Below are 23,038 nucleotides of genomic sequence, written 5' to 3' on the forward strand. Positions count from 1 at the left end.
GCCCAACAAAGGGGCACGCCCTCCGCAGAGTCCTTCTGGGCGCCCCACAGACACCCACCAACAGGGTCGGCAGCACAGCCTGGGCCCAGCGAGGTCCAAAGAGCTGAGCACCGCCTGCGCCAGGCTCCTCAGCCCCTAGGTCTGCCCCTGGGTCTCAGACACCACGGACACAGGAAGGGGTCAGACATTGTGGTAGCATGCCTGATTTTTTCCTTCTTTATTGAATGACTTCCAAGATGTAATTACAGTAGAAGGTGACGCGTTAGAAAGGAGAGGTGCGTTGAAGGCATAAGGCTGCTTGTGGACCCGGCTCTAGAGACAGGTGGCCGGAAAGGAACAAGGATTAAAAAAGGCTGAGCGTGTGCCACCCATGGGGATGGGTGGGTAGGAGGGCGCAGCTCGGCCGGATGGCCCTTCGTGGCCCCGAGGAGAGGCCCAGCTGAGCAAGCAGAACCCCCAAGCAGCCCCAAAAGCAGAGGGGGCCCCTGCCCTGCAGTCCCCAAGGCCACTCACGTGCCACCTACAGGTGACATCAGCCCCGAAAGCAACAGGGAACTTCAGGACAAGAACAAAACCTCAAAAGTAAAAAGGCTGATAAGTGTAGCAGTGATACCAGGAGGTTATATACACAGGTGGTGACGGCCCCTTCTCAGAAGTGTCCGGGTCACTCTGGGGGCACTGCAGGGGTACCAGCGGCCCTCCCTGTGGCCTCAGCCTCAGTATACCGAGCTGTTCCGGATGCCACAGCAGAGCACCATGCTCAGGATCATCTCGAAGATCTGCGGAGAAGGGGGTGGGGGTGGGCAGGTGGGTCAGCACCTGGAGGCCCGTGGGGGAGCCCTGAGCAGATGCCCGGCCCCACCCACTCACCATGATCACAGCCACCACGATGGCGGCGATGCCGATGAGGTACAGCTTCCCCGAGAAGAGCTCGTCGATCTTCCCGTGGCAGTCCTCCTGTGGGGGCGGCCAGAGAGCAGTCAGAGGTGCCCGTCCTCAGCCCAGGGTCATTGCAGAAGGAGCACAGAGGGGCACAGCCCTGCCCCCAGGACCCCTCAGCAGAGGTGTGAACAGGGCCTGGTCTCTGCCAGGTTTTAACTCACATCCGTTTTAAACAAACACGGAAATGGTGAGTGTGCTGTGTGCGCCCTCTTGCACTCAGAGATTGGGAAGCACCGCCACAACGGGGCTGACCCGGGAGGTCAGGGCACCTCCATGCCAGGTTCAGAGGGCTCCCGCATCGGGAACCTGGGCCAGAGACTCGCCTCCCCATGGGCCGGCCGGCAGCAAAAATTTGGCCTCAGCCCCCAGGCAGAGCAGCCCCAACTCCAGCCACAGCACTGCCCAGTATGGCCGTGTCTTTGCCCTTGCCAGCAGGAGCCCCGAGAGGGCCAGCCACTGCCCAGGACCCACCAGGGGTGGCAGCCAAATGGGGGAGCAGGCAGGCCCCGCCCCACCCTGGGAGGCCCCACCCATCACCACACACCTTTAGCAAGTTGCTGATGACATTGCCGCCGGAGGGACACAGGCTGTTCTTGAACACAGAGGTGGTCACTGTGGTCAGCGCATTGGAGCCACAGCAGTTAAGCTGCAGAGATGGAGGGAACCCGCCGTCAGCCCTGGACACATGGCCTGCAGGCTACAGAGGCCCAAGGAGCTGCGCCAGCCAGGCGTGGGGGCAGGGGGCTGGGCGGGTCCCCTCCAGGGGTATAATGGAGCCCAGGGGCCCCACTCTGCCCCCTCCTCCCACTCAGCTGTGCTGTGCAGAGACCCCTGCACCCCAGCTGCCTTGGCTCATCTAGTTCCCACCGGGGACCCCCAGGTCCCTCAGAATCTCCCTGGGTCCCAACGCCCCTCCCGCTCCTGGCTGAGGTCTCACTGAGAGGACAAGACCCCCGGCCCCTGGACACCCTCCCCGGCCCCCGCCTCTCCCCTGGTCCCCAGCCCCCTTGGACTCCCTCCCCGGCCCCCCTGGACGCCCTCCCCGGCCCCACTGGACACCCTCTCTGGCCCCCGCCTCTCCCCTGGACACCCTCCCCGGCCCCCACCTCTCCCCTGGTCCTCCGGCCCCACTGGACACCCTCTCTGGCCCCCGCCTCTCCCCTGGACGCCCTCCCCGGCCCCCGCCTCTCCCCTGGTCCCCCGGCCCCCCTGGATACCCTCTCCGGCCCCCGCCTCTCCCCTGGTCGCCCTCCCCGGCCCCCGCCTCTCCCCTGGTCCCCGGCCCCCCTGGATGCCCTCCTCGGCCCCCGCCTCTCCCCTGGGCCCCGCCCCCCTGGACACCCTCCCCACCCCCCCGCCCCGAGGTACCGTCTCGTGGAAGGTCTTCACCACAGCCTTGGCATTGCTGGCGTCATCGTCCATTATGGCCTGCTGCAAGGCCTGGTCGTAGAACTGCTTCACGTCCTTGGCGATCTGGGGAGGGAGGCGGTCACAGCACAGCTGGACTGTCCCCCCCCCGAGATGTGCCCTCACCTGGCTCTCCCGGAAGGTATCATCACTCCCAGGACAGACCTGCCTGCCAGTGAGCCCTAGAGAAGGTGACCCTACCTTCCACTCAGTCGCCATGCTGCCTCTTCCAGAAAGCCCTCTGTGGGCTTCCTACCGGGAAGAGTCCTCCCAAAGCACCCTGCAATCCAACCCCTCCCCCGCAGCCCGAGCCCCTCCTCCCTCCCCACCAGCAGCCCCCCCCCCCGCCCCTGCCCACAGACACTGGCTCACCTGGTCCTTGTTGACGAAACCCCAGATACCGGCGGCCACTTCACAGGCAAAGAGGATCACCAGGCAGGTGAAGAACTAAAAAGGGGAGTGGAGGGCAGAGAGAGGAGATCAGAGCCAGCCAGAGAGGGCCCAGAGCTTCCTGAGGCCCCAGTGACCGACCGGAGTGTGTGGGGTGGCCGGTGGTATCCACCCACCCAGGACCCGACGGGATGAGAGGCGTGGAGCCGAGAAGCAGAATCTAGGACCCGGCCCGGCAGCGAGATGCCAATGTTCTCATCATCCCCGAGGGACCGGGCTCCACAGGATGTGGGGTGGGTGCGGGAGGGGAGGATATGGTTGGTTCTGGGCGGGTCGGAAAGGGCAGGGAGGCAAAGCCCATGGGAAGAGGGTCGCCGTGGTGTGTCTGGGCTCGCCCACCGGAGACACAGGCACAGCCTCCTGCAGCCCACGTCTCCCAGACGCCAGGCCCCGGGCAGCACAGCCAGGTCTCCACTTCCCGTCGGTGGGTGACATGCCCAGGGGCACCTGAGGCTGGCTCTGGCACTGGGACTGGGACTCACTCCCTATCATATCTGTGGCTTTTTTTAAGAAGGAAGAAACAAAAAAAGCAACTTTGGAACTCAGTAGAAACTAGACAAAGAACTAGACGTAACAGCAGTCCACCTTGGAGGAATCTGAGACCTGATCGGGGAAATCAGAGAGCTGGCGTTCTGGGGGAGGTCCGCACGGCCAGACTGGCAGAGGGGGGCACCAAGCTCCACATCAGGGACTGAAGGCATTCTGTCTCCACCGGACCTCCCGGTTCTGCCCCTGGCCGGCCCCGCAGCCCTCACGCTCAGCCCAGCCCTGGCCCAGGGCCTTACCGTCCCCAGCAAGCACTGGGACTCCTGGATGGCTCCGTAGCAGCCCAGGAACCCAACAAACATCATCACAGCACCCACGGCAATGAGGATGTAGATGCCTGTAAGGGAGAGACGGCTGCCCTCAGTGCCCTGACATCCCAAGGAGGCAGGACAGACAGACACCCCGATGCCCTGATGTCCCAGAGGCCCCAGCGCCCCCGGAAGCCCTGCTCCCCGGCTGCGTACGTGCCCCCCTCCCCACTGCCCAGGCCTCTGGAGGGGCCACCAGGCGCTGACGCCCGCTCTGCTGGGTGGGAAGACGTCAGATGCCCAGTGGCTTGGAGAGGAGCTGCAAGGGCTTGGCAGCCTGGCGGGGCCGTGTGGGCCCCTCTCCAGGCCTCAGTTTCCTCCTCTGTGACGTGGATGGAGACCGGCGTTGCTGAGGCCAGGACCAAACGGCCCGTGGTGAGTGTTCAGAGAACTCAGTGCGACGCCATAACCCAGACCCACTTGGGTTCCCGCAGTCTCCGGGACTTGGGGGCACCGTGGAGGATCACCCCCGTCTCGGCACAGAGGGCCCAGCTGCTGGCCCGTGGAGTGGGGTGGAGGCGAGCCCAGGGGTCTGGCAACCCCACTTCACTTGTGCCCTCTCAGGCAGGGGCTCGAGTCCGGCTACTCTGCTCATAGGAGTGGGCTCTGGCCGGCTTCTGGGCCCCTGACCGTGGGGGCTGGAGCCTGCTGGACACAGAGGCCTGGCAGGTGGGACAGCTCAAGGATGGCACACGGGGTCAGCCTGCACCCCCTGGCCTGCCCAGCACCCACTGCTGGTCATGCGGCCCAGCCCTTCTCTGGGTCCACAGTTCACCTGGGCGGGGCCCGCGCCCCTTGAAACGCGGACCACGTCTCTCCAAGGACCTCCCACAACCGTAGTCCTACCAGCAGACCTGGGCCCACCCCCCAGTCGCCATGGTTACGGAGCAGGCAGGCAGCCCAAGCCCCCTCCACAGTGCTAGGACAATGGGTCCCAGGGCTCTGGTGCCAAGGGCCCGTCGCCCCTGCCTGGCCAGGCTTTGGAGAAGGAGCCTGGGGGCCAGGACCCGCTGCTGGGCTCAGAAGACACCTGGGGCCTCCCCTCTGGACACACGGAGGCTCCTGGCAGAACTGCCCTCGGGGCTCCTCACCCGGGCACAGTGCCCTAGAGCCAGGTGTTCTCTGCTCTGGAGGGACCTGCGAGAGGCTGGGAGACCCAGAGGTGGTACCTGACCCACCCCCACCCCCCCAGGCCCAGCCCCAAGCCCCCCACGGTGCTGGGCTTCCACCTAGAGCCCTCGGCCTGGTTCTGGCCAGTGAGGTCCGAGACCCCCCTGGGCCCTACAGCACTGCCCGGGGTGCTGAGCCAGCCCAGCTCACCCTCCCCTGCTGCCTGGCACTGGACAAAGAGCTCTTGTCAGGGCCCACGTCTGCTCCCCCACCTCCCTCGCAGGCCCAGTCTGCATCGGAGCCAGCGAGAGGCTCCAGAAGGCTGGCCCTGGGTGGGCAGGAACTCTGTGGCCAGAGGGGCTCTGAGAGGCCCCCGCCCATGGGGACACAGCAGAAGGTCCAGGGGCTGGCACCCAGCCTGCCGGGTGGTCCAGCAGCTAACACTGCTTCCCCAAGGGCAGGAGTCTCCAGAGCCAGGAGAAGCCAGGGTCAGGCCCCAGGTGACGTGCGGCCCCCAGTGAGTGGACCGGGGGGACACCTGCTCCAACGCCAGCCTTGCCCCCGACGAGCCTCTCCCGTGGGACCCCTTCCCCGCCAGAGCCTGAGCACAGCCCCGCCGCCTCCATTCTCCCGCCAAGGTCCCCCCAGACGTCTGCGCACCTGGCCCGGATGGTGCCCCTGACCCAAGTCTGCTGCTGTTGCCGCTCTTTTGCCCCGTCCTGGCCTGAAGCAGGGCAGCTTTCAGCTCCGCTCCCGCCTGCTGGGCCAGACGCCGGGCTGAGAGCGGAAGCTGCCCCAGCCACGGGGCCAGCTGCCCCGGCCCCAGCACTTTGGGAGGGACCCCTTCCCAGGCTGCTCGCCCTGGGGCCGGTTCAACTCTGCCACCGACAGAGCCCACACCCACTGCACCCAAGGTCCCAGAGGGGGACGCAGAGGTAGGTGGCAGCAGCCCTTTCCACATTGGGACAGAAGGCCTGGGGGCCACATGCTGGCTCAGACCCCTGCGGCGGCTCTGAGAGGGAAAGGAGAGGCCTGGGGGGAGCCCCGCGGCAGAGGAACACCCCTCGAGGGCCCAGAGGACACTCCTGCGTCCTCAGGCGTATTGGCCCCGCTGACTGCCTTGCTTCTGAGCGGGCCTGGCGCGTGTGTGGGGGCCCCGGACCCTTTGTTCCCTCTCGGGGGGCGGACTCACCCTCTGCTCCTGAGACTCAAACCTTTGAGGGGCCCCACAGCGTGGGGGGAGCCCAGGAACCTGCGGAAGAGGGCTCGGGACCCTCTGTGGGACGGCTGGCCCTGGGAGCCTGCCACCAGAGCCCCAGGCTGCAGTCTCGGCGCCCCGTCCACGCCCCCCAGAACCCAGCGTCCCGGTATGGCCCAGAGGGCCGCGGGCAGGGAGGGGGCAGGCACCCCCATGGGATGGTGAGTGTGTGGGCCACTCCCGCTTCAGCGGCTGAGCGTGTGACCCGGGCCACAGGGGTGGCTGCTGGCCCCTCAGGGCGCCCTGCCCTGCTGCTCGGCCTGTGGGAGCAAGAGGGGCCGGCCCAGGAGCCAGTCCTTTAAAGGACAGAAGCATCTCAACAAACACTCCCACGGCTCCACAAGGGCCAGGCCCCACCTTCCCTGATGGGGGCGGAGCCCCAGCAGGAGGGCGGGGCACGCCTTCTCCCCTCCTGCCCCTCCGCCGCAGGGGCGCTGGCCCAAGCCCCCCGCCCCCCAGCCTGACGGACAACCCGAAAGGGCCGCCACGGGTGCCCAGGATTCGCAGCCTAACGCAGCGGCTATAGGTGTGGCCGCAGGGCTGAGTCATGCAGGCCCTGAGTCTCCATCCTGGGGGCTCCAGCCCCACCCTCCCAGGAGGCCTCCCCTGAAACACCCACCATATGACACAGGGGAGCGCAGGGAAAGGGGGCAGGCGCGGCCCAGTCTCAGCGCACCACTCGACATTCCTGGTCCCCCGCTGGAAGGGACCTCTGTGCTGCCCAGCAACGCCCCTGTACCCCCGCCCCACCCAGCTGCTGCTCTCCTGCCCCTGCCCCCACCCCGGGTGATCTGGTGGGGTCCCCAAAAGCCACACACAACACACCCCCCGCCCCCAGTTCCAGCTCTCCTTGGGAGCACCCCCGGCCCAGGCAGGCACTGCACCAACTCCAGAGGGGACCCTCAAGGCCCCCAGGCTGACATAACCCCACCTGCTGTCTGGCTCCGTCTCACCCTCTGGCCGCAAGAGCCCCTCCTGGCTGGCCTCCTCCCTGCCCCAGCAAGAAGCCAGCCCCGCTGAGCCGGTCAGCCCCTGCTTCCTCCCGGAAGCCCTCCTTGGAAGCCCGCCCTGACAGCCTGCCTGAGGCCTTACTGAGCTTATGATCACACACCCCAGTGGCCCGTTCCTGCCGGCCCCCAGCCCAGAGCTGGCCAGGGTCCTTAGCCCGTCCTCTGCCACTTACCTACGTAGAAGGTGTTGGGTGCAGGCCTGTCTCCGAGCTCCAGGTAGAGGAGGTTGGTGGTCTGAGGGTCATGGCGAAGCCACAGGGCCACGCCTAGGATCACACCTCCAGCCAGCTGGGGAGAGAGCGGGGCAGTGGTGTCACTCGTGGCCCAGAGCCCAGCAAGGGTGAGCGTGAATCCATCACACGACACACACACAGAGGAGGGGGCCGAGCCCTCCTGTCCGCTGGGTCTGCGTGAAGGGCTTCCCTCCAGGCAGGACTCACTAGCCCCTGGGGTCCTGGCTGCCGCTGGCTCCAAATGTCTGATTTGCTGCCTTGTTTGTCAAGATGCCCCAGGGGGCCTGAGCACGGGGGACCATATGTGGCTGGTCCCCAACCCTCCCGCCAGCACCACTGGAGTGAGACGCCCAGACGTCAGAAAAGATGCAGGACACCTGGTTAATCTGCGTTCAGAAGACAACAAATACTTCTTTAAGCAGGGGGTGCGCACGTGATGCCACTGGGGCCCTGGTGTGGTTGGCAGAGGCTGCTGGGGCCGGTGGCAGCCGGGAAGCCACAGGGCCGGGGCTTTGTGGGGTAAACTCCCTGCCGTCGCGGACACGGGAAACTGCCGGGAGGGTAAGCGAGCTCGCCGTGCTCGCCAGAGAGACCGCAAGGTGGAGGCTGCGCTGAGCGGCGGGCAGGAAAGGGGGCTCTGCTCAGAGCCTGGCACGGGGAGGGGGGCACGGGCTTCCGGCTGACTCGTGCCCCTGCGAGCACGGTGGCTCAGTGCTAGGTGGGGTCTGTCCTTGAGGCTGAGCCCAGACCAGGCCCAGCAGGCCCACGCCTGAGCATCTGACCCACCCAGGCAAGCTGCCCACCCCCGCACCCCGGCCTCCTCCCTGGGCTGCTCCCCGAGGCAGCAACCGTCCCTGGAGCTACAAGCACCAGCTCCTACACAGACCGTCAGCTATGTGTCCGATGAGGAAGAGAAACCAAAACGTGGACCCCAAGAAGACCACGCGGCTGGCCCAGTGCCTGTCCCCGAGGCCCTGGCCAGGGAGCGCGGCCCAGAGACAGGCTCAGTAGAGCGTGTGAGACTCGAAGCCCCAGCACCAGGGGCTGCCCCAAGGAAAGCCCCAAGCATCTCCAGGGATCTCCAGGCAGGTGACGCTAGGGTGCTGATGGGGGGCGGGGAGGTCAGGAGCCCCGCAGCCCCGGCCCAGGCCCTCCTACGCTGGGCTCCGTGGACCATGAGGCTGGTGGGGACCTCTGGGGACCGCTGGCTCGCGGCAGCAGCTGGGCTGCCCCTGAAGGTGGCGCCGTCGACACCGGCCCCCCCTGGGCGGGACGGCACCCTCTCTGCCCCCCTCTTCCAAACTTTCAACTAGGGACTCCACTCCCCACACCCAGGGCAGCACGCTTGCTCTCCCCCTTCCCGGAGCACATGCAGTCGGTCCCTCGGGGCACCCGGGCCTGCGCACCCCGGAAGGGCAATGCCGAACTCCAGCGTCCGGTGGCTGCTCCTGGTGTCTGCCACACCCACAAGCGGGTGGGAGGGCGGGGACGGGGCAGGTAGGCTCCGGAGGAGTCCTGCTCCTCTGGCTGCCATCTGCAGCTCCAGGGGAGGCGGTGGTGAGGCTGAGGGTTGCCGTGGTAACTCTGGCTAGAAACCGCCACTTGTTCTGTTTTGAAACTGTGGTCCAGAGACCGCTTTGTGAGACGGTCCGGGATGGAGGGGGTGGGGCAGGGGAGCCCTGTCCTGGGCCTCCTTTGCAGTCACAGAGGCCTGGCCCCAAGCCCTGACTCAGCCTCAGTATCCCCGTCGGTAAGGAGAGCTGAGCGTGGAGTGGCACCTCCCGCCCCCCTGGCTGGGCTGGGACCACCCCCATCTTCCCCATGCAGCCCCTCACCCCGGAAGCCAAGGGGACAAGCCCATCTGGGGCACTTGGTCCTAACAGAAATGCTGTGAGGGTAATGCTTATCCCAGCACCCAGATGCTAACGGTGGGGTGGCAGGCAAAATCCCCATCTCTCCTGTCTCGGGCAGGGCTTTCCACTGCAGACCCCAGGGTGTGCGGGGGGCAGGGGTGGAGGGGGGACAGCAGCCTCCAGACTCCCCTGTGGCTCCAGTCCCCCTCCTGAAGGGTGAACAGGGAAGGCAGTCCTGCCTCCAGGCAGGGGAGACCCTGGTGCTTAAGTGTACCCTCCTCAGCCGGTCCTCAGTCATTCCAGGCCCCGCACAGACCCGCTGGGGTGGGCCTGGATGAAGGCAGTGGTGGCAGTGACCACCCCCAGTTTCGGGGGGTGGGATGGGCATTCACCTAAGGTCACCTACAGAGGAAGGGCAAAGGCAGCACTGCGAATCCCCCCCCAATCCCCCCACCCAGGCCGTGAGAAAAGGCAGAGAGTGGGGTGGAGCCGTGCCTCTGCAGGGAGGGGGTGCCCAGGGCAGGGCAGGGGTCCCAGAAGCAGCAGAGGTCTGAGAGAAGCCTGCTCTTCAGAAGATAACCCACAGACTGGGGCTTGCAAATGGCTAACAAAGGACCCGTATCCAAAATTTATAAAGAACTTGCAAAACTCTAACGACAAGAAAACAAACAACTGATTTTTAAAAAACGGGCAAAAAAAAAATTGGGACACTTCACCAAAGAAATGTGCACAGCAAATAAACGCATGGAAAGACGCGTCGTTGGTCGCAAGGAGATGCAAGTTAAACCACAGCGAGACCCCCCACCCCAAGCACCTGTGGGAGGGGCTGAAGTGAGAAGACCCCCAGGCGAGGGTGGGGAGCAGCGGAGACACAGGAGACAGAGCTCGGGTCCTCGGGACATTCTCCACACCTCCACCGGCCACGCGGGGGGTGGAAGCTCGTGCCCACACAATCGTGCCCGCAGCTTTCCTGGTAACACCCCCAAACCGGGGACAACCCGATGTCCTTTGGCGGTGAGTGGGTGGATTTCCACCAGCAGGGCCAGGGAAGAACCTACTGGAACTACGGACAAACCACCAGAGTGAATCTCCAGACGATCCTGCCAGACCAAGAGGAAACACCACCACCTTCCGATTCCGTTCATATAAAAAGTACAGGAAATGCCAATCACGGGCACAGATGACAGGCCAGCGGGTGGCCTGGGATGGGGAGGAGGGAGCCCAAGGCCCTGGGGACACCTCTGGGAGTGACGGATACATTCACCCTCCTGGTGGACCACTCTCTAGGTCTCTCTCACAGGTGCCTCCTTACGTCAAAACCTACCAAGTTGTACATTTTAAACGTGCAGTTGACACTATGTCAAACAGAGCTGTTTAAAAAAACCCACACACCCAAATCCCTGTCCACTGAACTTCCAAGCAGCAAAGGCTTTAGGGGTAAGTGTGTCTTCTGGTCCCAAAGGAGCCAGCCTGGTGTCTTCATGCCAACTGTCCACCAAGGTGAGAATCCCCAGGCTTCTAGCGGCCAACAGCAAGCATCTGGAAACGCTCAAGTCTTGTCCACAAAACTGAGGTTTTAGGGTCAAAAAAGGGACTGGGTAAACTACGGAACACTTATGCCCGCTGTAAAACAGAGTGCGGACTTGACGGAAAGCACTTAGTCCTCGCGTTGGGTGGGAATCGGAGTGTGGCTGCCAAGGGCCCCTAGAGCCTCTGGCTGCTGGGTCATCTCAGGACCATCTCGGCACCTCTGTGCCTCCAATATCCTTGTGCGTATCAGGAGGAACTAAAAGTACACAAGCTGAAAAGATGTGGTACGTATATACAATGGAATATTACTCAGCCATAAAAAGGAATGAAATTGGTCATTTGCAGAGACGTGGATGGATCTAGAGACTGTCATACAGAGTGAAGTCAGTCAGAAAGAAAAAACCAAATATCGTATAATAACGCATGTATGTGGAACCTAGAAAAATGGTACAGATGAACCGGTGCGCGAGGCAGAAAGAGACACACAGACATAGAGAACAAATGTATGGACTCCAAGGGGGGAAAGTGGAAGTGGGGGTGGGGTGGAGGTGGGATGAATTGGGAGATCGGGATTGACATGGATACACTGATGTGTATAAAATAGATGACTAATAAGAACCTGCTGTATAAAAAATAAAATAAAATTCAAAAAATAAAAATAAAATAAAAGTACACAAGCTGACGTAGGCAGAGTGCTCAGATGACGCCGCTGTATACAGAGAGCGTTCGACAGTGCTGGCGGTTACTGCTACCACCCTTCGGAGTCCGGGCAGCCTGATCAGTGGCGGAGTCTGACACATCTCCACTCGCCCCCTCCCCCTCTCCTGCTAGCTGGCCTGATGGAAGTGCCACTGCCACCTGCTCCTGCATCCTGAGATGTTCCTGCTCGGATGGGGCTGGCGAGCAGCTCACGAAGGAGCCCGGAACCTGTTGGGATTACCGAAGGGTTCCACACCAGGGGACGGCGAGGACTGTTTGTAATCCTATGAAAGATGCAGTTTCTGTTTCTTTCTTCCTCCTTTCTGAGAATTAATAAATAATAGCGTCAGCTAAAAAGGTGGAGGGGGGGCTGCCAAGTACACTGCGTTCCTGTCCAGCCTGTCTGCATTTCCAAGAAGCAGCTGAAAGGGCGTAGGAGTGGGTGCTGCCCGGGCAGGCCTGGGGCAACCTTCCCCTCCCCCGCCCCGCCCCCACCCCCTAGCTCCTGCCAGGCCCTGGGTGGGAGCTGAGCTGGGATCTGTCTTCCATCCCTCCCCACCCACACGTGCTGGCCCAGTGGTCACCCCAAGTCCTGCCCACGCATTCCAGGAGTGACAGGGACACCCACGCATCAACGTGCTCCCTTAATTAGCAGCGCTGATGCTCTCAGAGAGACAAATGATAGAGGGGGCAGCTCCGTCGTGACCCGGGAAGGGCCTTGGCTCTGAGCAGCTCTGCTCCCTATAACCCGCCACCGCAAGGGGTGCACACTCTTGCTGGGAAAATGTACCACGAAGTGCCCATGCAGCTCGGCAACCAGGAGGTTCTGGGGGCCTGGAGACCCTCCCCAGCAGGGCAGTGAAGGCCACAGGCAGGAAACGCCCTTGCAGACACCGGGATAAATCAGAGGAAAGAGGTGCAGAGAAGACCCTTTGAGGATGGGATGTGGAGGGTCAGTGGGGGCAGAAGGCACCACCCTTGGGCTGGGCGGGGACCTGGGTCCCTGAAGGCTGACCCTCCACCTCCACCCACCAGGAGAACAGGGTGACACGGGGCCCGACTCAGCCTTCCCGGGGGGTGGGCAGTGACCCTACGGCCCCGCTGTGCCCTCCAGGAACACAGCCACCCAGCTCAAGGCGGGAAGGAAGTACAGAGAGAGGAGCAGGGACCCTCGCCTCAGCCAGGAAGCGGAAACCACCCTCCAGGCCCCTCGACGTCAGGAAGCCGCCTGGACTGGCCTCTAATAATAGCTGCAGGGGCGGAAGAGGACACTGGCCCTCCTGGGCCCCGCCAGCTGCGGAATGCAGGAGCCCCTTGTCACCGAGAGGGGAGTGCAGACCCCCGAGGACACCTTGCCACCTCTCCTGGCACAACGGAGTGGGCCTGGGGAACCCGCAGGGCCCGACCCCGAGCCTACCTACCACCCACTGCAGGCAGGGAGGCTGGGAAGCGGCCTGCTCCCCAGCCCTACACCCACCCCACTGGCTGAAAGGACCCCTCCTGTGGGATGTCCCTCTGTCCCCTCAGCCCCTGCAGCAAGAGGCGTGTGGCCACAGACGTCCCAGCCACCTGCCAGCAAAGGGCACGCGAGGGGCTGCAGCGGGGCGCACACATCAGACAAGGAGGATCTGGGTAGGCTGGGCGAACACTGGAAGGAAGACAGGAGGTGGGGGGCCCAGGCGGGGGCCAGAGGTGAGCGGAGGGGCCCCGGGGCAGGTCGGGTTCTCTGGCAGCCACGCGCTCCCCGCACAGACCCAGGCGCAGCCCCCCGGCCCCTGCCTGGAGCCATGCCAGCGCAAGCCACAGCGGTTGAAGGACTGGCCCTGATTTCCAGTCTGCCGCCACCACTTCCTCGTGTGGGCACTTGGGACCTCGGTCTCCTTATCTCTCCAGTGGGCCAGCTGGAGGCAAAGGGCATGGCTCTAGCCCAGTGCTCGCCTGGCACAGGGGAGTGGGACGTCGTGTGCGCCCGAGCTGTTATCTCGGGGACAGAGGGGGAAGACTGTCCGTCCAGCAGGCGGGCGGCCGAGCCCCTGGGATGGGGAGCAGAGAGGGCCTGGCCCGTGTGAGAGGGAGACTCCTCGTGAGCTCCAGGGGCGGGCAGGACTGCAGAGGGTGCTTCCCAAACCCGCCGAGCACCCCCGAGACCAATGCCGTCAAGCTGTGGGGCTCAGGCCCCCCAGCACCCGGGACTGGAGACCAGGAAGGCGGGCGGCCCGGGGTGCTCCCTTCTGTTCCCCTGCAGCCCCGGGGTCACGGCCTGACCTCCACATCCCTGCCAGGAGCTGGCTGCTGGCTACCAAACTCAACGCCCAGCTGCAGGTGATGTGACAGGGAAGGCGGCTTACGGGGCGCCGCGAGACATTCCCTGAGGGAGAGTTATGACCCAGGCCGGCCTGCGTGTGGGAGTCGGTACAGAAGATTCCCGTGTGACGGCTCGGGATGCCAGGGGGCCGCCAGCCCACCCACTCCGCATGGTCCCAGCTTCCTGTCCTTCACCTTCTCCACAATCATCCTGTCACCCCAGTAACTGGGGGCAGGGGGAGCACTAACTTTCCAAAGTTAGAAGGGTCGTGGCTTCGGAGAAGAGGGCGAGGGGGCGGGGCTGCAGGCTCCCCAGGCCTCTGTGGCGTTTGGACCCCCATGACTGGGCTCTCGACCACCCTGCCCTCAGCACCCTCCCCCACCATGCACCGGGCCCCAGCTCTAAGGTGCCTCTCTGCCCGCCAGCCCCGCAGCCCTCGAGCCCGGGGAGGGCGGCTACGCGCCAACAGGCACCCCTGCGACCACGCGCTGGTGGCCGGCCGGCGCAGGGAGACCTGCTGCCAGCTGATCGGCCACCCCTGGGGCTGGGACCCCTGGGGCCGGGACCCCTGCCCATCTGTGGGGATTCCCCCAGCGCCCCAGGTGGTCTTGCGAGAAGCAGCACCTGCTCTGCCATTGGGAGGAGGGGCTTAGGCCAGGCCCCACAGTACGAAGTATGGGGGCAGGGGAGGGGCACTGAAGTCCAGAGGCTGGGTCACACCACGCCTGCCTGCAGGACACCTGGAAAGGGCCGATTCGAAGTGAGCTTGGTGCTCCACGCAGCATGAGGAGTCTCGGCCTTGGGGGCGTGCTGCCTCCAAGGCGGAAACCCCCAGCCCTGGCTGTGGGCCCAGCCTGCATCTCGGGGGGCGGGCAGACCCAGGGTCCCCGCATTTCTCCCCCACCCCTACCTGGGGCCCTCTCCGAAACGCTGCACAAGTGCAAAGGTGACGTCTGCCCCTCCCACGGGTGCCCGGACTCTACACCTTATTGATTTTCATGGCTCTTCCCTGTCATGGGATTTCAGGTGCTGAAATGAAGGCAGGGGGTGGGGGGTAGATTATATGGGAGGGGGGTGCTTTGGGGGGCCCATCTCCCTGTCTGGACTTGGAGGCAGTATGAGTTAGGGATTGGGGGTGAACTCAATTTCTGGAGGCACACTGAGCTGGGGGTGGGGGTGGGAACCCCACAGGGTGGGCACCGCATCGGCACTGGAGCAGAGCCGGCCAGCGTCCCAGGCTCCCCGCCTCTGGCTCCAGCTCTGCACTCCATAATGCCCAGACACTCTCCCTGGGGCCAGCCCGTCCTGGGCACAGACCACAGATTTCTTCTTCTCAGCGGGGCCTGGCCCAACGGCCGTTTCCCCAGAGCATGGCAGCCAGATGCCCGGGGGCACCAGGGGAGCTCACTTGTCCTCCCACTGAAACCAGGAACAGGAAATCCCTGCCCCCAGCCAGAGCCTCTCCGAGAAGGAAGGCGACAGAACCACTAAGTGAGAGACAGCCATGTGCTGTCCGGAAGCAAGAATTTAAAGCCAGTTAGCAGGGCTTCCCATCAGCCCCACTCCCAGCCAGGTCTGGCCGCACCGCTCCTGCTACCTCTGGAAGGAAGCCCTGACTGCATTTGGCTGGAGGAGCTGCCAGTCCCAGGCAGGGACGCTGCTGCACCCCCTGCAGAGGAGAGGCCGTGATCACACCCGTTTCACAGATGAGGCAAGCAGGGCTCACACAGGGCGTTCGCCCGCCCCAGGTCGCCCCAGGTCGCCCACTCGAGTCGGGTGAGCAGGGAAGCAGGGGCAGGCGCCTCTGCTCATCCTGAGCTGCTCCAGCAGCAGGGCCTTGAGCCCCAGTCACCTCGCCAGGAAGCTCCCGGGCCCTCCCCACCGGCAGGAATTCCACACCCTTGGTGGAGCACCTGCACCGTCTCCCCAGCTCGGGCAGGGCTGCTGCTCTTCCTCCTGCCATGTGCCCACCTCACACCTCCGGGCCCGCCTGGCCAGGGGGCCCCAAAGCAGGCTGGGGTCAGGCGTGCTGAGTGCACACAGCCTGGGCCCCGGGGTCTGGCGCGGAGAGGTGGGACAGCAAGTGCGTGTGCTGGTGTGTGTGGGCATGCATGGTGACCGGCGCCTTCTTAGACAGCATGCCAGCCTGCCTCTGATGCTGCCGCCCACAGGGGAAGGCTTTACTCTCTGAAATGAAACTTTAAAAAGTGCCCAGATCCAGGGACTGGATCCTGCCCAGATCCTGGTGGCGCAGTGGTTGAGAATCCGCCCGCCAATGCAGGGGACACGGGTTCGAGCCCTGGTCCGGGAAGATCCCACGTGCTGCGGAGCAACTAAGCCCGTGCGCCACAACTACTGAGCCTGCACTCTAGAGCCCGTGAGCCTCAACTACTGAGCCCGTGAGCCACAACGACTGCAGCCTGCAAGCCTAGAGCCCGTGCTCCACAACAAGAGAAGACACTGCAATGAGAAGCCCGCGCACTGCAATGAAGAGTAGCCCCCGCTCGACGCAACCAGAGAAAGCCCACGCACAGCAATGAAGACCCAACACAGCCAAAAAAAAAAAAAAAAGCCCAGATCCAAATCCAGACACCCATCCTCAACCTCTTGACCCAGCTCCCACCCCCAGCACCCCCTTACTGCACTGTGGCTGGGTGCACGGTGAGTGGGTGGGGCCGGGCACCAGAAGCCGTCCCTCACCCACTGGACCCTGCGGGGCCTCCCAGGCACCCAGGCGTCTAAGCCCCTTCCCCAAGTCGCTGCCTACACTGGCCAAGGAATGCGGTCTTCCCTACCGGCCACCATGCCCAACAGCCATTTCCTGAACGAATCCAACAACCCCAGGGGGGTCTGCTTCAGCGGGGAGGAAGCCCAGGACCAGAGCAGCAAGGTGGTGACTCCACCGAGGTCCAAACCCCTGGCACCATGCTCTTGGCCAAGTGATGCTGGGGGAGGGTGTGCACAGAGACGCCCCACCCCACCACCACCTGGCTCAGCGTGGCATCCCACCACAGGGGGCGGCTCAGCATGGGTGGGTGGGGCCTTGCTGCTACTGGAAGCAAATGCTCCGCTGGTCTGCTGGGCATGCCCAGGGAGGGAGGGAAGGGGAGAGGCCTCAGAAACAATTCCTTAAGCCCAATACAAAGTGGCCCAGGGTTGGGGTGGGGATGTGTCAGGCCTCCACCCCTGCTGCCTGGGAAATTACCAGAGGTACCCAGGCTGAGCTGGGGCGGGGGGAGGCTGCCCTGGAGACCTCCCAGGCTGTGCAGGTGGGAGGGACTTACCTCGCCCCTACACTCAGTCCAAAGGCAAGAATCCACTCCTGCTAAGTCCCCTTCCTCCGCCCCCCTCCCCCTCCCACCAGGGCCCTCCCAGGCTCAGGGGCTGGCAGAGGGGTGTCCCGGTGACACCCCTTGCCAAGACCACCCCTTCAGCAAAGGCTGCCCGGCCCGCCCTGGCCCATCCTGACGGCCTAACCGCTCTCACCCCCAGGGCAGAGGCTGCTGGCTACAGGACCCCCACCAGTACCCCTGCAGGGAGGATGTGACACCTCCACTCCATGTCCAGTCCCTGCCCTCCCCACCCCAAATACCTCAGTGCCCCGAGGTCCACCCTGGGACCCTTGGCCGTCCAGATGGCAAACAGATGTCCCCAGGCCCACACACTTTTCCAGGAGCCATTTTAAAAGTTTACCCTCCCAGTGTCAACTTAAGAAGGCACCCACCAGATGCTGTCCTGGTCCTCCGAGACAAGGGGTGAGCAGCCTGGGGTGGTGGAGAAACAAGAAGGGGCCAGGAGGGCACCCGAGTCACTCTGCCCAGGGGACAGCAGGGGACGCAGGACACAGCTGTGAGAGGGGCTCCCGACAAACATTCCTGGTCCCTCCGGGCCAGAAGGAGATCTCCACCCCCCTAATTCCAACACTGACAGGAAATGGAAACAAAAGCCAACGCTTCATCAGTCACAGGCCAGCAGTGAAGACTGATGAGGAAACACAACTCAGGCCAGCAGCCCACAGACCCCAGGAGACACTCCCGCACCCTGAGACGTCCAACCCGTGGGCTCCTCTTTTCAAAGCGGCCTCCCAAGCCCAGACCTGGACATCCACCCAGCCCCGGCAGCCCTGGGGCTCGGAAACCCCAGGTCTCCAGGCTCCCTGCCTGTGCCAACTCAGAACACCCGCCCAGCCTCTTGCCCCTCACAGCCTCCACGGCGCCCCAGGGGGAGGACGGGCTGGAATGTCAGGCTGGATGAGGAGGGGAGGAGGATGGGGCTCCACAAGCTGGGGACACCAGGGGGGAGGCACCCCAGCACGCGGGCCACCCGGGGCCCAGGGCGCTTCCTCTCTGTGCTTCGCCCCGGCCCGGACCCCCATACGACCCTCAGGGTGGCGACAGCAGGCAGGAGGGTGAACTGGACTGGGCCCAGGATGGGGTGGACGGTCCCCAAGACTCTGGCAGAGTGTGCGTCGTCCCCCCCCCGCCCCGCCACCGCACTGGGCCGCCCATCTAGGGGCGGTGGCCCCGATGAGCTCATGGGGGCGGGGCGTCTGGAGCCCCGCCCTCGAGCCCCTCAGTCCCCGCGAAGCAGGGTGGTCCCAGAAACAGCGGCCAGGAGGGCTAAGCAGTGGCCGGGTACTCAGTTCGGAGCGCGCACACACCGCACCACCACCATCACCAACCGGGAACAGACCCCAGGTCCCCAAACGGCCCGGCCCGGCCGCGGGGCTCTGGGTCCCGACGCGCAGAGGCCCGAAACCAGTCTTGGAGCCCCCTGCCCCGCCCTCGAGGGGCACGGCGGCCCCGGACGAGCCCCACCGCTGTGACCCGCCGGCCTAGGACCCCCCACCACGCGCTCGGCGCACACAGGTGGCCCTGCAACTTGGCGGCCCGGTTGCGCCCCCTTGGCAGGGCCTAGCGGGGCGCGGCCTGCCAGGCTCGGGGAGCGCCCTCCCACCCGCGGCTCCGGGCTCACCCAGAAGACGAAATTGAAGACGAAGAGCAGGTACTTGATGCACTTGGTGCAGCCCTCCACCCCCATGGCGACGCGGGCGGCGGGCGGCCTGCGGGGCGCGGGCCGGTCCTGGGCGGCGGGCGCGGGGCCTGGGCGCCTGGTGGGCGGCCGGTGGCCTGGCGGGCGGGTGGGACGCGCGGACGGGGGACAAGAAGGGCGCTGGAGGCCGCACCGAGAAGCGCCTGTGTCTTTGCCGCCGTTGCGCGCTCGCTTTCTGGCCGGGCGCGCGCCCCACTCCGTCACTTATAGGACGCCGAGGCCACGCCCCCGAGGCCCCGCCCCCGACCCTGCCACCGGAGCGCGGAGAGGCAGCGGCCGCAGCCCCCAGCCCAGCCCCCGGGGGGCGGGGCGCACGCCCCTTCCCCCCTCACTCACACACATCGGGGTGTCAGACCTGGTGCAGTCAGGAGCCCGGGGCCTGGGCACAGAGTGCCAGGCGCGGCACGCTTCCCTGGGCTGCAGGCGCGCTCGGATTCCCCTAAGGGGCCGCGCCGGAGGACAGGCCTGCAGGCGGGGAAAACTGCTTCCCCTCCTCCCTCAGGCGCCTGGGACTATGGTAGCAGGCCCCGCGGAGGAGGTGATGCACGGGCGCCAGCTCTGCCGAGATAGCAGCGCGCTTGGTTCACAGCGCTCCCGGGATAGGAACCCGGGTGGCGGTGATGCGGCCCTGGCCTGAAGATCCCGGAAAGCGAGCCTAGGCCGCCAAGCCCTTGCCCCTTGGAAGGGGTCGTCCCTGAGGGCTGTTGGAAGAGTCTGTGCTGGAAAGGTCACAGACAGGGTGTACCCCAGGCCAGTGTTGTGTCCAAGAGGCCCAAGCCGCTTATGGAACTTCCAGGTGTTGTGTATTTCACGCACAGCCTGGTGGCGCCAGTACCGCAGGGGGCCGGCCCCACACTCCTGCTGACTCCCGAGGGCTAAGGAGGCAGAGAGGTGACTCATAAAGCTTTCTCCCCAGGTGACAGCAAGGTGACATGCAGCTGGAGAGATGAGAGCTCTGCGTCTGCAGTAACCCTGGCACGAGTGACTACTGACCACTTGCAAGGTGGCCAGTGCCACCGCTGGGGACTGAAGTTTTCATTTTGTTCATGTTACAGTGGTTTGAATTTCAATAGCCGTGGGTGGCCAGAGCAGCGCTGTCTTACTCATTGGGACTCTGGTAGTTCTGTAGTTTTCTTGGTGGCTTATTGTAAAGTTTGTTTTGGCGTCACGCTTGTGTAAGAGCCACAAGCACAAGTGTGGGGTTTGTGGGTGTCGAAGGGTCGTTACAACAGAAGTAACATCTTCGGGGGTCTGCCCAGATTCTTTCTGTTGAAGCGGAGGTAGAACAGGTCTTCAGTGTGAAGAATCGCTTGTCTAGGTGCCCTGGGCACCCTGCCCTCCCATCAGCTCCCTGCTGCCCACAGTGATAGGGACATTTCCTGCCAAAGGTGTGGGCTGTCCCTTCCCTGGGCCCTCTGGGGAAGGGGGTGGTGGGGGCAGAGAGCCCCGCTTCAGGGAGCGGAAAAACCACGCACCTGCGTCCTGGGCCCATCATCCCCCAAAGTGGGTCGCACCTGGCCAGCTTCTTCTGTCCTCTGCTTCAGTCCTGCGTTTAGTGGGTGCCAGCTGTGTGCCAGGCACTATTCCAGGCGCTGGCTGTGAGGAGCTGGACAGCCAGGATCCCTTCTCTTGAGGACCTTAGGCCCTGGTGAGGGTGACAGATGTCACCCTGCGATGGTCCTGCCAGTGCTGCAAAGGGTGGGAGTTCTGACGATGTGTGACAGGTGGGGGGTGGCACTCCCCCCCGTGGGTCCTGGAAGGAATCAGCCATGGAGCCACCCCTGAGGGGTGCTGGGGAGAGCATTCCAGGCAGAGGGGTAGCTTGGAGGAGTGGAAAGGAAGCTGGGGTGGTGGGGGGACAGAAGGATGTGGGAAGGGCTGGACTCTGAGGTCTGAGGCTGGGGCCAGCGGTGAGGTCAGGGGCCAGGAGGGCTGGCTCTTGGGCCTGAAGGCCAGAGTGGGGCTTCACTGGATTCGGGCCCCAGTGGGAGTGACTGGGGGTATTCCACAGGGGAGCCTCAGGCCTTGCCCCTGTGAGGTAGCTCAGGTGGTCACGGGGGCTGGGAATGACCTGCCGTCTGCACACTGGTGGCCCAGGAAGGCCAGTTTGGTGATGTCATCCAGTCTGAGTCTGGAGGCCTGAGACCCAGGGGAGCGGATGGTGTAAACCCCAGTCTGAGGGCAGGATGAGGTGACAGGAGCTGTCCCAGCTCGAGGGGTGGGGCCAGAAAAGGGCACGTTCTCCCTCCCCTGCCTTGTGTTCTGTTCAGGCCTGGGGACCAGATGGTGCCCTCCCACCTGCTCTCCTGCATCTGCAATTCAATGCTGATCTCACCTGGAAACAACCCCCCAGACTCTCCCAGAAGTAATGTCCCACCCGGGCGCCCCGGGGCCAGTCATGTTGACACAACAGTAAACATGCCGGGGGCGGTGACATGATGTGTGTGCCAGTGTGATGGGGGCAGGGGGCACCCAGCGGGGATGTCCTGGGGAAGGCTCCCGTCGTTGGCTGGACTGCAGCGCTTTCCATCCCAGCTCCAGGATGCATGGACAAGCTCCCAGAGGGGCTGCGTTAGAGAATGAGGGAGACGGGGCAGAGCTTGCTATGCCTGGGATAGGAGACCCCCTCCCTTATGTCCCCCTCCCTGTGCTTCCCTTGCCCTGTGGCCCTGACTGCCCTAGGAAGGGGAGCTAATGGGGATACAGCTGGCAGCTCGGCAGGACCAGCAGGCTTTGCTGCCCAGCTGGGTTTGGCCTGAGTCTTCCCCTCCCAGTGACTTCGGGCTGGTTCCACTGTGTCCCTGTCTGTCATGGAACATGACCACAGGCCCAGGCACGCGAGCAAGGCCTGGCCCACAGGAGGCAGGAGGCCAGGGCCTCCTTTCAGCTTGTCTGAAGGAGAGGCTTCTCTGCCCGTAGCTGGTGACTCAGTGCTCTCCTGGGGCACACGTTCTGTCGTGGGGAGTCGGTGAATCACTGAACCCCGCCTCTTTGCCTTCATTTCCTGTGGAAATAAAGAAAGACCACCTAAATGAGACAAACTGGCTGTATCTGCAGAGCCTGCCACATACAAGGGAATCAGCCACCCTCGCTGCATTTGGCAGGGACTCGAAGGCCATCCCTAAGGGAGACAGGTTTATGTTGAAAAAAACAACAAAAAAAAGGAGGAGTTTAACATCTGAAAAATGTACTACACCCTATCAATAGAATAAAGGACAGAAATTATGTGATAACCTCAATGGATGTAGGAAGAGCATCTAACAAAACCCAATATTCTTTCGTGGTGAAAACACTCAGCACACTCAAAATAGAAGGGAATGTCCTCCATCCAATAAGGGGCATCTACAAATACCCACAGCTGACATCACACCTAGTGGTAAAAGTCTGAGAGCGTCCCACCTAAGATCAGGAATGAGACAAGGACCCCACATCCTGCCACTATCTTTGTATTGATTTCTGCTGTACAGCAAAGTGACTCAGTTACACATATATATTCTTTTTCATTGTGGCTTATCCCAGAGTATTGCATATAGTTCCCTGTGCTATACAGTAGGACCTTGTTGTTTGTCCATTCTATATATAATAGTTTGCATGTGTAATCCCAAACTCCCGACTTCCCTGGGGGTCCAGTGGGTAAGACTCCGTGCTCCCAATGCAGGGGGCCCGGATTCGATCCCTGGTGGGGGACCTAGATCCCACATGCATGCCACAACTAAGAAGTCTGCATGCTGCAACTGAAGATCCCTCATGCCACAACTAAGACCTGGCGCAGCCAAAACAAACAAATAAATAAATAAATAAAATCCCAAACTCCCAATCCATCCCTCCCCCACTCTACCTCACCCTTGGCAACCATAAGTCTATTGTGTTCTCTGTGTCCTTGAGTCTGTTTCTGTTTCGTAGATAAGTTCATCTGTGTCCTATTTTAGATTCCACATATAAGTGATATCATATGCTATTTGTCTTTCTCTTTCTGACTTACTTCACTTAGTATGATCATCTCTCGGTCCATCCATGTTGCTGCATACTCCTGCCACTTCTATTCAGCATTGTCCTGGAGGTTCTGGCCAGAGCAATGAGGCAAGAAGAAGGAGTAAAAAGGCACCCATATTAGAAAGGAAGGCTTGAACTATCTCTATTTGCAGATGACATGATGTTGTGTAGGGAAGATCCTAAGAGATCCACACACACAAAATCAAAACTAATAAGTGTGTTCAACAATTGGCAGAATACAAGATCAATATACTAAAGTCAATTTCATTTCTATACCGAGCAATGAGCAATCCAAACGTGGAATTATGACGACAATCCCATGTGTAACAGCAGCAAACGAAC

General features: G+C 63.2%; 1 protein-coding gene across 1 annotated transcript; it reads right to left on the bottom strand.

The window, feature by feature from the left end:
* Window positions 1–187: 187 nt before the first annotated feature.
* CD81 (CD81 molecule) lies at window positions 188–18,880 on the bottom strand. Its single transcript, XM_059068976.2, has 8 exons — window positions 18,626–18,880; window positions 7,205–7,319; window positions 3,585–3,682; window positions 2,722–2,796; window positions 2,311–2,415; window positions 1,487–1,588; window positions 871–957; window positions 188–779 (listed from the first exon to the last, which is right to left on the bottom strand). The coding sequence occupies exons 1-8, from the start codon at window positions 18,689–18,691 to the stop codon at window positions 717–719; spliced, it is 711 nt and encodes a 236-aa protein (XP_058924959.1). The 5' UTR covers window positions 18,692–18,880; the 3' UTR covers window positions 188–716.
* Between the last annotated feature and the right edge of the window lie 4,158 nt (window positions 18,881–23,038).

This window comes from Kogia breviceps, chromosome 7 (assembly GCF_026419965.1).
Source record: "Kogia breviceps isolate mKogBre1 chromosome 7, mKogBre1 haplotype 1, whole genome shotgun sequence".
Lineage (NCBI taxonomy): Eukaryota > Metazoa > Chordata > Mammalia > Artiodactyla > Physeteridae > Kogia > Kogia breviceps.